This window comes from Heliconius melpomene, chromosome 11 (genome assembly GCF_056956725.1).
Source record: "Heliconius melpomene rosina isolate 202511_hmr_F chromosome 11, ASM5695672v1, whole genome shotgun sequence".
NCBI lineage: Eukaryota > Metazoa > Arthropoda > Insecta > Lepidoptera > Nymphalidae > Heliconius > Heliconius melpomene.
The window spans coordinates 11,877,377-11,893,357 of NC_140399.1; the positions used below are offsets into that span (position 1 = coordinate 11,877,377).

General features: G+C 33.2%; 3 protein-coding genes across 9 annotated transcripts; 1 reads left to right on the forward strand and 2 right to left on the reverse strand.

Moving 5' to 3' along the window:
* Positions 1–451: 451 nt before the first annotated feature.
* On the reverse strand, positions 452–1,795 carry LOC146534945 (uncharacterized). Of its 6 annotated transcripts, none has more exons than XM_085192543.1 (4): positions 1,662–1,795; positions 1,487–1,577; positions 1,100–1,326; positions 452–663 (listed from the first exon to the last, which is right to left on the reverse strand). In XM_085192543.1, the coding sequence occupies exons 2-4, from the start codon at positions 1,535–1,537 to the stop codon at positions 531–533; spliced, it is 411 nt and encodes a 136-aa protein (XP_085048669.1). In that variant the 5' UTR covers positions 1,538–1,577; positions 1,662–1,795; the 3' UTR covers positions 452–530. The 6 variants fall into 6 exon arrangements, with proteins under 6 accessions (XP_085048669.1, XP_085048665.1, XP_085048667.1 ...); XM_085192539.1 differs by having other exon boundaries at positions 1,100–1,332; positions 1,662–1,791; XM_085192541.1 differs by having other exon boundaries at positions 1,100–1,332; positions 1,487–1,570; positions 1,662–1,728.
* A 31-nt stretch (positions 1,796–1,826) lies between these two features.
* LOC146534946 (non-specific serine/threonine protein kinase Cdc7-like) lies at positions 1,827–12,883 on the forward strand. The gene is made up of 9 exons (XM_085192535.1): positions 1,827–2,159; positions 2,262–2,487; positions 2,777–2,870; positions 3,828–3,970; positions 6,368–6,470; positions 6,764–6,943; positions 7,222–7,549; positions 7,964–8,136; positions 9,012–12,883. Exons 1-9 carry the CDS (start codon positions 2,015–2,017, stop codon positions 9,168–9,170), a joined length of 1,551 nt encoding a protein of 516 aa, XP_085048661.1. The 5' UTR covers positions 1,827–2,014; the 3' UTR covers positions 9,171–12,883.
* On the reverse strand, positions 11,446–14,937 carry LOC146534947 (protein OPI10 homolog). Of its 2 annotated transcripts, none has more exons than XM_085192537.1 (4): positions 14,730–14,935; positions 14,396–14,648; positions 14,204–14,313; positions 11,446–14,114 (listed from the first exon to the last, which is right to left on the reverse strand). In XM_085192537.1, exons 1-4 carry the CDS (start codon positions 14,766–14,768, stop codon positions 13,914–13,916), a joined length of 603 nt encoding a protein of 200 aa, XP_085048663.1. In that variant the 5' UTR covers positions 14,769–14,935; the 3' UTR covers positions 11,446–13,913. The 2 variants fall into 2 exon arrangements, with proteins under 2 accessions (XP_085048663.1, XP_085048662.1); XM_085192536.1 differs by having other exon boundaries at positions 13,402–14,114; positions 14,204–14,316; positions 14,730–14,937.
* Between the last annotated feature and the right edge of the window lie 1,044 nt (positions 14,938–15,981).

Here is a 15,981-nt window from a genome sequence, read left to right on the forward strand (position 1 = left end):
CGATTTTTATTTCACATGTATATTGAAAACTTAGGGGTGAAAATTATTTCATTATCAAGGAAATTTAATGAAGATAATTTTCGGCTTTTAGAGCCTGTAATTTGTCCTAATTATAGTTTATAAAATTAAAATAATTCAACGCTGTGTTTACAGCCTCCAGCCTAGGTTCGAGTCCCGTGGGATATAAATATGTTTTTGTTTCTGGCAATTGCAATATGCAGTGCTAAGTTCTATACAATATGTAGAAGTTATAATATATATATATTTTTTTCATTATTATAATAATAATTCAAATGTTTTCTCAATCCCTTTGGAATATTGGGCAGAAATGACGAAAACCTAAATATAATCAAATGAATATTCATACATAATATATACATATAAAGACAATAAGTATGTCAATAACATAGTACTGTGTAGAACCAATTTTTTTTAAATGAAATAATCTGAAATTGATATTTGTAATATTTATTTCTTTATTAATATAAATCTACTTATTTCTTATTTCTACGTACAATTCAAATAATAAATTAAACTCTAATAGTAGTTGCTTCCTGTATCTCCTTCTGTTTGTGGGTACCATCACAAAATGGTCTATTTTTTGTTTGTTTACAGTTACACAACCAATATTCTTTTGTCTTTTCAACTTGGAATCTGATGGGTCTGTAAATAAAACAAAAGAATAAGTTAGATTAGATGATCTATTATATTGTACTTGTGATGGTTGCAACACATTTACTAAAATTTATTATTTTCATCTCAGACCGAAACTTAGTATTGAATTATGTTACTTAACACACAATGTCTCACAGAAAGGTGGAAAGTGTGAAATGGAAAACTTTGAAACTAGGTTCTTAATGCCTTCTATGCAGGAAAAAGTGTACAGCTACTTTTTTAATTATATTAAGTAAATGTCTTAATATAATTAAAGGATGCTGAGATGGTTTGAGGCTATCATGGCACAGTATTAAATATATGAATGTTTATGGGTTCACCTGGCTTAAAAACTATTTATCTTTGCCTACCCTGCTTTAGAAAAGCAAGCAAATAGAAAAGTAAAAGCATTAGCTTGAGTAAAAAAAATTAAACATAGTTTCACCTTTGTGTAATCTTCAAATACACATCCTTGTGTGTTCCATCACACAATGGTTGTGACTTAGAACGGCCACAAAGACACCAGCTATATGTTTTTCCCGCTATAAGTTCGACTTTGAATGGCTTTCTATCATATACAATGCCGTTACTTGTTTGTTCATTGGCTGAATATACTTTGTTTAGAGGATTCTTGGGTATCTCTGGTTTGGGTGCCTTTGTTACATATGCTGCCTGAAACTAATAATGTATTTATTAAATCTTCGTTAGATTAACATTTTTATTAATTTTTGAAGGTTATGATTTCAAGTGCTTATACTATTTTGATTTATATTAAATGCTTATAAATAATGTATTATTTTGAAATTATAACTGACGGCTATAACTCACTTACTGATTTCATGTAGTAGTTAAGTGTATTGTATTTTACTTTTCTGGAGAACATTGTCAATATTTTTAACTTTATTGTGATAAAACACTGCAAACTATAATTGAAATTATAATAGATCTTTATTGTAATGTTAACTAGAATAAAAAATTCTAATAAATAAACACTCAGCTGATATTACCAAAAATTATAGGAGAACAAGTCGTGGACAAGTCCCACTCAAGAACAACCACAAAATTTTAAGACATTAGAAATGTCATTTCTTAATTGTCAATGTCAATTACAGCTGATAACCACAGATTAAATTTAAATATAATACGAAGAAAGCGAAATAGTACGAGTTCAGCTCGCGAATAGAGAAAGTAGAAAGTGACTGCGGCTTGTCCGTGACAGTGACGTCAACGTTGTTGTCCTACCTATTCACTTTTAAGTTTATTTTGCTTACTTCAAATACTTTTATTTCGCAAACCCCTTTGTTTTTTATTTAATTTTAGTTTTAAAATCATGAAACTGTGCTAGATTGGTATTCAAGTTATGTCTAGAATAAGGGTAATAGAGGCTAAAGGGCATAAAATACAAAAAGATGCTATACAGAATTTGGAAACACGCAGAAACAAGGGCAATGAAGCCAACAAAAAGAAAAACGGTGACTCAATATGTTATAAAGACGACGTGGAAAGTAAGTGAAAAATTATTTACTTAATGGTTCTGTTTAATGACAAGTTGCCCTTAAAGGTTAGTTTTGAACATTTATTTTTGCAATGCAATTTTTATTTTACAGAGCAACAAATTAATGAATTATTGCACAAATTACCAAAATTGGACAATATATTCGACGTTCATCGAAAGATAGGTGAAGGCACATTTAGCTCAGTTTATTTAGGATCATTAAAACAACATGCTGGACTTAAAGAACCCGAAAAGCCTTGGTTCGCAATAAAACACTTGGTGCCTACAGCTCATCCTGCACGAATAGAGCATGAACTAAGATGTCTTCAAGAGATGGGGTAAGTATGTCAAGTGGTAAACTCTTATATTATGTTGACTACCTGTCATTAATTTATAAAGAAAAAAAATCTTTTTTTTTTAATATATTATTGACTGTTTTCAATTAATCTATTTTTCAGCATATGCCATATGTGATGAGATACTTGCTTGAGAGATTAATTTAATTTTGTTAACTCATTCTAGATTAAACTATTTAGCAATCTTATATAATTTCAATTGTATTTTTAAAGAATATATGACTTGAAGTAAATAATATTCTTGTCATTATAAATATATATTTGATTACAGAGGAAAGCACAATGTGATAGGAGTGGAACTATGTTTACGACATCTTGATGCTATTGTTTTTGTGATGCCTTATATACCTCATAGGAAATTTTCTGTAAGTAGAAGAGTACGGGTTGATTACAACAATTGTAAATGTAATGGTTATGTTAAATGTTGAAATTGTTGAAATCAAAATGTAAATAAATTCTGGTGCCTAAATTCATAAGTGATCATTCCTAAGTAATTTAAACATGTGATTTATTATCATTACATTTTTTTTTCTTTCTGCAAAATAAATAGAAATATTTAAAATATAATGACATATTTTTATTAATATGATTTATTATTTGCTAATTATAATCAGCACTATAATCAGCATGTCACAAACAATGATATTTAGTTTCAGAAATATTTTGTCATCATATTATTAAACAAAATAAGCTTGCAATTATGTGTATATTATTTTTCATACTACCATTTTAAAATGCATATTACATGTTTATATATTTTTTCTCATTTTCATATACTTAACTCCATCATATAATAGGATTGACATTGAAGAAATGATACATTCTTTTCTTTGCTTAGCTAGTAATTAAATACTTATATTAATATTATAAAGTTAAACAGTTAGCCTAGTATAATGTGCTAATCTCAGATACTGGTTGACATTGAAAGATAAAAGCTTTTAAAAATTTTTGATGTTGGAAACTCTATTTATTGAAGACTGCAGTACATATTTTGTATGCAGCCAACTGTTCCTACTACCACACTTAAAATTTGTCATATTGTCGGCTTAGAGTGCGCCAACCTGCCAAGTCTGGTTGTTGGTGTTTTGATATGTCCATTTTTATACCTTTATTTCTTTCATATAGTAGACCTTATAATATACATATTACATATACTCACAGTTATTTAAAACGTTTTTAGTCTCCTAATATATATTTTTTAATAGGCTGTTAACAGTTTTCAACTTGTAAGCCATTGATATACAACTCTTAATTATTTCCATTTGATCACATGAGTGTTGTAAATGAGAGTAGTAGAATGATGAGTTTTCTATATGTTTCAGGAATATGTGGGCGACATGGACGCCGAGGAGGTGCGTCAGTATATGCGGGCTCTGATGGTGGCCCTTAAACATGTGCACTCTTTTGGTGTTATACATAGAGATGTCAAGCCTAGTAATTTTTTATATGATAGAGATAATAAAAGGTTAGTTGTTCCTTCATCTTCTAAATGTACACTACAAGAATAATTTAGTGGTAATTAGAATTTAATGGTAATTTTTTTATGCAAAAAGTAAATTAACTTATTCAAATTCAAAATATTCTTAATTCGAATAGATATTATAAACTATTATTATAAGCACTTTTGAATTATAGAATGAACATATAAATAAAAAGCTACCATCGATTCGGAAGGCAGTTCAGCTGAGAAGAACCGGCAAGAAACTCAACAGTTGCTCTTTTCAAAGTCAATGGTACAATCTATTACATCAGCTGGCAGCTATCCTCCATCACAGAATAGAATTTTTTTAAAGATATTTTAAATTTTTGTAGTGGCAAACCTAGAATACACCGCAGAATTTTATTATATACGCGTATACTCAGACCCTTAAAAGATTTATTAACTTTTTGGAGGCGAAAACTTGGCGTAACAATCTTATCTTTATTTCTCGTTCCTATCGTATGTTTATCACTATTTTTACTATGACAATGTATATTTTGTCGGACCAAGAGAATATCTATATATATAAAATGACTTGTCCTCACTGACTGAGGTAAGACGCACGCACAGCCGTAACCGCTGTGCGTAGAAACGTGAAATTTGGACAGATGTTTGCTTTTGTAATCTGGACATCCACTAAGAAGGGATTTTGAAAAATTTTAACCCTAAAGGGGCGAAATAGGGGTTGAAAGTTTGTATGGAAAAAAACTTAAATCGGCACCGATTTTTATAAAATTTGAAATGTAGATTTTTAAAAGTATTTAATTGAACACGTGTTTCATCGTTTTCTAGATTTCTCCCCCTAAGGGTGCAAATAAGGGGTTGAAAGTTTGTATGGTAAAATCTTTAAAACGCCACCGATTATGATAAAATTTTAAATTTAGACTCTTAAAAATATTTAATTGCACATATGTCTCATGGTTTTCTAAAATTCACCCCCTTAGGGCGCAAATGAGGGGTTGAAAGTTTGTATGGAAAAATCTTTAAATCGCCGCCTATTTTTATAAAATTTGAAATTTAGACTCTTAAAAATATTTCATTGAACACATGTTTCATGGTTTATTAGAATTCACCCCTAAATAAGCTAGCGAAGCTGCGCGCGTCCGCTATTAATCTATATATATAAAAGGACTTGTCCTCACTGACTGAGGTAAGACGCACGCACAGCCTTAACCGCTGATGGTAGAAACGTTAAATTGGGATAAAAGTTTACTTTCGTAATCTGGACATCCACTAAGAAGGGATTTTGAAAAATTTTAACCCTAAAGGGGTGAAATAGGGGTTCAAAGTTTGTATGGAATTTTTTTTAAATCGGCACCGATTTTTATAAAATTTGAAATTTAGATTTTTAAAATTATTTAGTTGGACACGTGTTTCATCGTTTTGTAGAATTCTCCCCCTAAGGGTGAAAATAAGGGGTTGAAAGTTTGTATGGAAAAATTCTTAAATCGCCACCGATTTTTATAAAATTTGATATTTAGACTCTTAAAAATATTTAATTGAATATGTGTTTCATGGTTTTCTAGAATTCATCCCCTGAGGGTGCAAATAAGGGGATGAAAGTTTGTATGGAAAAATCTTTAAATCGCCACCGATTTTTATAAAATTTGAAATTTAGACTTAAAAATATTTCATTGAACACATGTTTCATGGGTTATTAGAATTCACCCTTAAATACGCAAGCGAAGCTGCGCGCGTCCGCTAGTTAATATATAAATTGGGAAGCAACTGTAATAATACCTGCACCTTTGAAAACATTTCGCAGAGAATCTCGCGCTTTTAGGTTATAAATATATCTCACGGCTCATTCAAAGTAAAATGACTAATAAATTTATTAAAAATCTTGTGAATCTATGCTTTAGATCTTTTGTTATTATTGTTTTTCATCAGACTATCTTATACCTTCTTCTGACTTAATCTTATCTCTATATATATTTTGTGTGTAAATTTAGTATTTTTGACTGAAATGGATCTCTATCCACTTAAGGCACTTAAAAAGACAAAAATATATTTTTTTAATTTCTTGTCTGTCTGTCTGTATGTATGGTCACGCTAATCTCTGAAAGTACTGAACCGATTTACGTAAAACTTTCAACAATTTCTTTGTTTTAACCAAGTTTAACATCTAAAGTTTGTTTAATCAAAATCGGTTCATTAAAAAAAAGTTATCGGCATTTGAATGAACTCAAGGCATGAGTTTTCCTGCAAATATATAGCAATCCATATGTATACTTATTCTATTAATTATATGTATCAGTCAATTCTATTAATTAAATGAATAATCATGTAGTTCAAACGCGCGAAGCCGCGGGGGGGGGGTCGCTATTTTTAATATTTTTTTTTATGTTTTCTATATTTATATTTTTCATATTGTTAAATCAGGTATTTGTTAGTGGACTTTGGTCTTGCACAGCGCGTGTGCGAGGAACCGGCGCCGCCGCCCGCACATCTTACCACGCTACCTGCCAAGCGACCACGAGATGAGGTACTGGCTTTAGTTTTTAATATATATTTGTTGAAAGCGGGGTGGCGCGTGGGCGGTCCTGGCTCGTTAGGTCTTCGTCTATACTCGGAACGCTGTGAAGTCAGATGACGTCTCAGCATCTCTGCGAGTCTCGCATCGCTCGTTCCCACTATTTAAGAACGACATGTCATTCACCCCACCTCCCTAAAACTGACAATTGACATTGACATCTGACTGTCTTAACACTAGGTGCCCTCTGTCTATCCTGCTGTGTGCGGGATACAGCGTGAAGCTGATTCTTAATAATTTTCCAGGAGGACAGTTCCCCAGGTGCCAAACGCGTGGCCCTAGATCTATCCGTGGGCACGCGCGTCACGCTCCCCGCACCTGCGCCCGCGCCGCGCGCCCTGACGTCACATGCGGTGACATCACAGGCCGCGTACGCGCCGCGGCGCCCGCACAGAGTGCAGATACCGAGAAACAACGTGCCTAAGGTAGGTATTTGTATGGTTTTTGTAAAATTTACTCTTTTCCTTAAGAATGTATTAAACAGGCTCAATGGATAAAATTATATTTTTTTTTCTTGCGTATAAAATACAAGTACACAGTGAATATCTTGTCAATAAAACAATTTATATGGTTATATTTTGTACGCTAGAAAAAATTATAATGAATCTAAATTTACCTAACCTAAAGATCAAATCCAAGACGTAAATAAATAAAATATATGCGTATATTATCGTATATAATCATAGTTCCCCGTACATTGTAGACGCCCCCTCCCCCTGCGCACTCGGTGCGTAGCTCGAGCGGGGGCACGTGCGCGTGCGCAGGCGCGGGTGGCGTGTGTACGACGTGCGCGGGGCGGGTGGCGGCGCGGGCGCCCCGAGCCGGCACGCAGGGCTTCAGGCCGCCCGAGGTGCTACTGAAGAGCCCCCGCCAGGGAACGGCGGTGGACACGTGGGCGGCGGGCGTGGTGCTGGCCAGCGCGCTTGCGCGCCGCTACCCGTTGCTGCGCGCCGCCGACGACGTGGCCGCGCTCGCCGAGCTCGTGGACCTGCTCGGCACCGACCCCCTCCGGCGGGTCGCGACTGCTCTAGGTGAGTATAGTGCATTGGACGAATCGTGGCCGCATTGAAGTTACATTTTATGAACGTTTGCGCATTGTTAACTGATAATGAAGTAATATATAGTGCATAGATTGTGAAGCCAATCGAGGCGCAGCATGCGACTGCAAACAACTCGATTAAATTAAATATTTAATATTTCCCTCGCTCTGGTAACTAGGAAAAGCGCGGCGTTCAATTTTGCCACTTAACACGCAATGACTCGAGAATTCGGCGGATAATGGGAAACGGAAATGTCTTAATGAGAATGGATTATCTTGAAACTGGGTTGCCCTCTGCCTACCCTATGAAAAAAAATTATAAAAAAACGAGATACGCCAACAAATACTTTTTCAAAGGGCAACCCTTATAAAAACTTCCTGTAGCTTATATATAATTTCATCATAGGTCGTAGGCTAGTAACATCGTCGCACCGTCGTGGCATCTGTCTCAGGAAGCTAGTGGCTCGTCTTCGCGGAGCTCCTCTACCTACTACTACTACTGCAGGCCGGTCCTCTTCGCAGTGCCTACATTGTAGACTGCCGTTGCACAATTGTTTGTGTAGAGATGAGACTGTGGCTGTAAGTTATATATTTTGTAATCAAATCCGCTTCACGCTGTATCCCGCATACAGAGGGTTAACCTAGTGTTAAGACACTCCGTTCCCCATTTTCTGCCAATTTCTGGAGGTATTGCGTGCTCAACGCCGCGCTTTGCCTCGGCACCAGAGCTAATAATTTATTTACGTTTATATATTTTATAATCTTTCTTTTATAATGTAACAACTGGACCTTCTCTGGTGCTACACGGGGTCGTGGGCGTCGGTGATCACTTATCATCAGGTGACCCGTACCGTCTCTTTCCAAAAAAAAAATCGTTGATGTCTGGATTTCGAGCGAAAATCGTAAACAGTGTTTTGACGTTAGCTAGGTGAACTAAAAAAATATAAGTAATTAATTATAAAATTATTATTTGAACAAACTGAAAGATACATTTAATTTAACATTATATTAATATTATACTGATATCATTTATACTGATAAGCTAGACTTCTTGAGCAAGCATTTTTTTTTCCGTGACATAATTAATTAAATAAAGATATCCAATAATAACATTACAAGCATTGATTGACTGATGTGAAGTATGACTTTTAAGATTATTTGTTACTAAATTAAAATTTTTATTTATTCATAATAATTTTTGTTCAAGAAACCTATGAATTGATTTTTAAACATTAAAGGCTAGTTTTCACGAAAATTGGTTACGAAACAAGAAAGGAATTTTCGGTTACCAAAAATAATATAAAATATTTAATGCTACCTACCAGACAGAGGCTGTTTCACTATCTGTTAAAAATATAAATAGTCAAATTATAAATACTATAAAATTTTAAATTGTATGATTCTTTATTCCTCCGAGTAAAGGGAACAATATATATAACAATGTTACATTACAGGCAGACACAATAACCCCCGGGGTGATGATAGCGGGGTTCCCCGACTCGGCGTTCGCGCTCGCGGCGCGCCTCCTCGACCCCGACCCCCGCACGCGCCTCTCCGCTCACGACGCGCTACAACACCCCTTTTTAGCTGAACCCCAAGGAGACCCTCAGTGACCCCATGTTGCACAAGGAAACTGATAGTGGTCCCCTGAGTCAACCCTCAAGTGTACCCACTGACCAAAAATCAACCCCCAAGCGGACCCTCACTAATGTCGCGTCAACCCTCAATTTTTTTCCACGCATTTTTCTTACGGTTTTACTATCACATTTTTTTCAGTTCGGTCACGCAGCGAAATCCCTATCCCTTCCAAGCCTGCCGTAAGGAACTTCGTTCCAAAAATAATAGCTCCCATTATAATATTTACTACGTTGCGGTAAAGTCATCGTGACACATATGACCCCATATAACTAAAAAAAACTATTTTAGATTTTTATAAAAACTGACCGCTAATTAAGCCTATTCTATTATTACATGGTCACTTTAACTTTAACAAGATAATTACTTAACTTTGGTTAACTGGTTAGGTTATACAATCCTAAAAATTGAGACAAAAATCAATCAAATACTTGTAATTCATGAAATAATTTAAAAAATCTTAGTAAATGTATTCAAATAATGACTGACCTTTACTGACATTTCACATAAAAATTCTTCAGTAACTAAATGAAACAAGGATTTGTATAGTTTTTTAAAGATTTAAGACATTTTAAAAAAATTAGGTATAACTGTGCATACTTAGTATAGTGAGAGTCTGTGACCATTTAAATCTCTTTTGAGACTAACTATATGAAATATTCTGTTTTTTACAAACATATATTGATAATAATAAGATGATAAATACAATAAGCAAACTGTATAATTGGCCTAATTACTAAAGCTCTTGGACATACAACATGAAGTGCGCGTAAAGTAAAATTTTTGTATGATTCCAAATATTTTTGTGCCTAATATATAATTAACATATATATAAAACAACATATTTATACATATTAATGAAATTTATATGATTATGGTTCTTTTTACTCTGATAGCCTAAATATTGTAACAAGAAATTTTAATTTAATTGAATTTAAGGCTTTTTAAATATGTATATTACTTAAAATTTTGAATGTTTTTTACTGAATGAAATAATAATGATATTTTTAAGTTTTAATCAATGATGTGAGGACGTTAGGTTCCGTAAAAACAACCTTAATGGCATGCTGCCTTCTATTTTACACTAAGACCATTGCTATTATATTGATAAATAGTGGACCCAGACGCGGCTACGCCTGCTTGAACTATAAGAATATTTTCGTGTCGATCATGAGTATGATCATGAAAATAGTCATAGTATGAGTACTATGCCGCCCGAAGGCTAGGTCATTTCGAATCAGTCACATCTTAATTATTTATTAGAATGTTATACAGTAAACTATAATTTCAATCTAGATGAAATGCTAAAAGTGACTATTATATTTATTTTCATAAGGATGAATATCAAAATGTCGCGGTAACGGTTGCGTAGCGACGCGACGGTTGCTATTTAGATGCCAGAATAAATTGCATGTCAAATTAGAAAGTATTTTAATATATAAGTTTATATGTGTAATGTAATGTTATATAGCCTATAGCACTTCTGAAGAATGCAGCTTTCATACAAAACAAAAACATAGTAAATCGGACCAGTAGATCCAGAGATCTTAGCGTTCAAACAAACAAACAATCTCTTCCGCTTTATTATATTAGTATAGATTTGATAATAATACTATAATTATTGACAATGTTTTAAGAAGCACCAATTAAATTTTAAGTTATTTTTAGCTTAAACTATGTTTAGGAAAACATGTTACCTATAATAATTTATAAGATAATAAAATGTCAGTAATATGTAGGGTTATTTGAAACCACGAGACGCAGTTTGACTGTAACTGTTTGATGATTGCGGATTCGATTCCTGATTTCAATTGGAAATATATTTAAGTAATTATTATTTTGTTGTTATGCATTAAATGCGGCCTTGAGTTCCGCCCCTAAATCCCTTGGAATTTGACGAAAGTTATATTTTAAAATGTAACCGTTATTACTGACTTTTTAATATTAAAGTAATATTTAATTAAACTAAGTTGTATCTTTTTCAATATGGAACAGATGATGCGTAACTTTGGTTATTTAAAAAATCGGCCAAGTACGAGTCCGTCTCACGCATTAAGGGTTTCGTACCCATTATCTATAAAACGGCAAAAAAATCATATTTGTTTTATGGAAGCCGTCTCAGTACTTATTTTATTCTGTTTTATATTTTTTTTATTGTAGCAGCAACATAAATACATAATCTGTGGAAGTTTCAACAGTCTAAGTATTACGGTTCATGAGATACGGTCTGGTGCGGAACACTAAACACGGATTGTTTCTTGTCAATATGCTATATTTCAGTTGAAAGGCAACTTGTGCTTAACTGTACACTACCAAGCTTATTTTTAGTTTCTATTTATTAAGATATATTATTAAGGTACTTCTCAAATAATACACAATTTTTTTATATTTGAACAAAATATCTTGATTTTTATTACTTAAATTTAATATTGTAGTTTGAATTTTTGAATTACATGAATTTAACTCCGCTTTTAGAGATACACCTTTTCCATTTCATTATAATAGTTTAAGCCGTCGAACCGTCAACGCACGGGCACGAGCGCGGGCGTGCGACTGTAAACGCGACGGTTGTGGGTTCGATTCCCAGTTGGGAGATATTTACATTATTATTCACATTACTATTACTCAATATTTACATTATTTTTATTTCCCCGCTCTGGTCGAAAAACCCACGTAGCTTGTAATTTTACAGTTTGAACTTGATGTTATTGTTAATTAGTTGTAAAGCAGATCTCAGCTTATTTAAGTTATTTTGTACAAATATAATGTTTCACTAAGGTGCATTCACTTTTTACTACGAACACATTTTTTAAAATAAGTGGTCATGCATAAATTGTTTGACACGAATTATATGATTGTTTGTGAGAACGCAGAGGGGGCCCTTTCCACCACCCCCCACCCCTCCTAATTTTCAAATAGAAATTATTACATTAAAACAACAGTAACGAAATAATGTTGAAAAAATTATAATACAAATTTCACAAAATTTTGGACTCGTCCATATCCCCTTCAAGCACTTTGGTTCCCTCCTTAAACTAACGTGTAACGCCATTTATGACTGGCTCCTAAGAAAAGCATGCTTTTATAAATTAAATTTGTATTTTAGACACAATGGTTATATTTAGTTAATAATGAATTGATCTTCCATTTTGTAATAGTGATGTAAATGCGTTATTCTGCTGAATATGGAGTCGGCTAACTTTTCTTTGACACCAAAGATTATTTATATACTTGCCATATTATATATATAAAAATCTATTTATATTGAAATATAATTATATTTATTGCAATAAGAGACAGGCTATTAGTCATTAAAGTTGCTGGATCATATTGATTAATGAAATGTATAAATAAAAAAATCTATTTCTGTTTTCACGATTTGTTAATGTCGCACAAAGTGACCTCAGTAGGTTTAGAATTGTACGTACTTTAGTCGTAATTATAAAAAGTTAAATGAAGGTTTAGCCGATTCCATCACAATATAATAGAATATTCTTATTTTGTAAAAAAATAGATGCAGAATATAAAAATACACGTCGTCATATAGTACAAAGTGTTTAAAAACTAGTTTCCTGGAACTGGCCTGCTGTACCTACGCGGAATACAGGTTTATACCACTACGTTAGTGCCTTGGAATGTGTTCACTAAGGTGTTGTTACCTCAATGTTTCTGTAATACATGTTAACACTTATACCGTAGTTTTATTGAAAACCCCATTAAAAACATAATGGTTGTAAAATCAGAAATTTATTATAAAAATTTGCAGTCCTTACAAAATAAATCATATACAGTACAACTTATGTGTCATTGCTGCCTTGAAATTAGGTTTGCTAAATTTAAAATAAGAAAAAATTGTACAATCAAATCTATATCTACCATCAGGGCAGCCACAACTCGTCGATCGTACTACAACATAGCAAATGTTTGTTGAGCATATCAATAAGATACACAATAGGTAAAATAAATATAAAGTAAAATTTTAAATATATTAAAATGAATAAGGGGCCACTCATAAATTACGTCAAACGTATTTCACGATTCCAGAGTCCTCGACTCATACTTTTAACAGCTGGTGACGTATATAAGACTTATGCCCACCCTTCCCTAGAGGTGGCGTCATATATTTTGCAATTTTACACCTAAAAATTACATTATTTTTATATTTTAGTTAGTGGATCATGAAAGGTTCTAAAAAATAATAATACTGTATGTCATCAATATTTATATTGTAAATAAGCTATTATATTATTCTTACTTAAATACAAAGGTAATACTTGTATTCATGCAACTCCTTTAAGATATATTGTTTTAAGCACTTCACTTATACATTCTAAAATCAATGTTTTAAATATAAACTCATAGGTCCATAAATATTAGTAAAAGAATTAAGATTTTTGCTCAATAACTAATACAGGGATTCAAACTCACACTCATTAACATAACTAAGCTTTAATATATTTGATGGACAAACTGCTAACTTTATAGTAAATTTTTGACCACTAAAGGACTTTGAGTCTCACTCAGAGGAATAAAAAAATAAACTATTTTCATTTCCCCTCTGGTAAGAAGATAGCGATGTTGTGTTCCAACACTCAACACACTATCTCAAAAAATTTTTGGTTAACAGAGTGTCTGAACAAAAGATTCACTGCGACAGGGCAGGTGTCAAAAAAATTATAATTTAATTGCTTGGTGATATCAAACTCCATACAGACACTGCATTAGTTCTTCCAGAAATTGGGATTTTGTTGCAACCGCCTCTCAAAGTTCTGATACCATGTGTGGAGAGTGTTCAGAGGTATGTACGACACTCCTGGGGTAGGAGTCATTTGATCTTGCGTTACAGAGAATGATGCTACAAAATTAACTAAGCTCTCTAACATTTTTTGGGCAAATGTTACATATGTATTTACTTGTTGTGCCTGAAACGGTATGATTTTGTTAGATATATTTTTTTCTATAAGAAAAGAATAACGTTTACTAAGTGATTTCTAAACTTAGTGATACTTACTTCAGAATTAGGTAAGAGTTGAGAATTTGCCTCTGGTTCTATACAAATTCCAATTTGAGCATTGTTACAAATTTGTTGTTGGCCAAATGCACTCATGAACTTATTTTCACCTACAATAAAATTATAATACAATTAAAATTACATTTTAAAAAAATCTTATTCACTTTTATAAAGTTTACTAAGCAAACTTACTAGATAATTCATGTAATTTCTTTAAATTAGAGATCTTAAATATAGCAGAGGGCTTAGCGTTAGATATATGTCCTAAAGGTTGCCAGTTCGGCGGCGCGTTGGGGTCCGGCCAGCTCCAGTAGACCACCGCCACCGTGCCCGCCGGCAGCGGCGTCGTGCCTGTTAGAAACACTACCGCGTGGTTAATAGAGTCCACGTCCAGAATAGTCGTGATCAGACTAGTCTCAGAAACCGGCGTAAAGTCTGTCTGCACCTGAAATTACAAACATTCTCATTCATAAAACTTATTATTCAACAAACGCTCATCATAAACATTGGCTTTGTTATTACTTACAAGTCGCCCCGACACTATCATGCCGAATATATTAGTCATGACTGTTGAAAATGAAAAGTTCAAATGGTTATTTAACGTAAGTTAAGAATATTAATTAAGAATTTGGTTTAAATAAAGAAAAGCAACATTTTATTCTAGAAAGAACTTCACATTTCGAATTCGAAGCAGTAGTAATCTATCAATAAACCAACGTCAAATTCAAGTGACGTTTGAGTTTGAGACAGATACACAGATCACAGATAACATCTTAATATATTTTAATAATTTTAGTCAATTGCTAGATTAAACCTATAATGTATTTATAGATAATAAGAATATCAAATAAATATTTCAGTACAGCTACCTATCTTGAATAAAACCTATCTTAATACAATTTGCATTTTAACGGATTTGAAATTTTGATGCGCAGCGGCACAATGATGTGACTGTAACGCGACAGTTGTGAGTTCGATCCCCACTCGAAGAAACGAAATATTTACTTAAAATTATATTTACGTTTATTCTCGCTCTGGTCTCGAACCAAAGCGCGGCGTTGAGTTCTGCCACTCAACACGCAATGCCTCCAGAATTCGGCAGAAAGTGGGTAACGGAGTGTCTTAACACTAGGTTCCCTCTGCCTACCCTGCTGTGTGCGGGATACAGTGTGAAGTTGAGAAAAAAAAAGAAAAATGTATTACGTACTACATAAATACACATTGATTACTATTCTGCTACATAATATGTTTGTCTGTCAGTGTATCCGTGAGTGTGACACATTTTGTGATGCAAAAAACAACTTTTTATGTTGCATTTATTATTCTTTATATACTTAACTCTTGACGAACACGTATTGCTTAAATTGAGTCTCTCGTTATAATTTAGTTAGATATCCTATCCTATATCTTATAAAACAAAGTCGCTTTTCGTGTCAGTCTGAACTTTCTAACTCTTCTTCTTCTAAACCACCCAACGGATTTTGATGCGGTTTTCACCATTAGGTCGAGTATTTCTCAGGGAAGGTTTATATATAGTTTATTATTTGTACATTCTTATGTAAATTTACATAAATGCGATAAATGTGCATAAAGTCCTACCCGTTGAGACACTTTCGCGCATGCGCTGCTTTAATGGTAAGTACCACATGAAAATAATGTACTGGAGTATTGTTCCTCTTAATAAGATCTACAAAAAAGTCCGCGAGAGCATATTCGTATCTTTTAAGAATAACGTGTAGTGATCATATTTCTGTCTAAAAATAGTAATTTCAATATAT

Coding starts and splice junctions, on each gene's coding strand:
- LOC146534945 (XM_085192539.1), bottom strand. CDS start 1,537: ATGTTCTCCAGAAAAGTAAAATACAATACACTTAACTACTACATGAAA. Junction 1,333..1,486: donor TTAACTACTACATGAAATCA/GTAAGTGAGTTA, acceptor ATACATTATTAG/TTTCAGGCAGCATATGTAAC. Junction 664..1,099: donor TATTTGAAGATTACACAAAG/GTGAAACTATGT, acceptor TTTTATTTACAG/ACCCATCAGATTCCAAGTTG.
- LOC146534946 (XM_085192535.1), top strand. CDS start 2,015: ATGTCTAGAATAAGGGTAATAGAGGCTAAAGGGCATAAAATACAAAAA. Junction 3,971..6,367: donor TATGATAGAGATAATAAAAG/GTTAGTTGTTCC, acceptor TTGTTAAATCAG/GTATTTGTTAGTGGACTTTG. Junction 7,550..7,963: donor GCGGGTCGCGACTGCTCTAG/GTGAGTATAGTG, acceptor ATTTCATCATAG/GTCGTAGGCTAGTAACATCG.
- LOC146534947 (XM_085192536.1), bottom strand. CDS start 14,768: ATGACTAATATATTCGGCATGATAGTGTCGGGGCGACTT. Junction 14,649..14,729: donor TGATAGTGTCGGGGCGACTT/GTAAGTAATAAC, acceptor TTGTAATTTCAG/GTGCAGACAGACTTTACGCC. Junction 14,317..14,395: donor GAAATTACATGAATTATCTA/GTAAGTTTGCTT, acceptor ATAATTTTATTG/TAGGTGAAAATAAGTTCATG.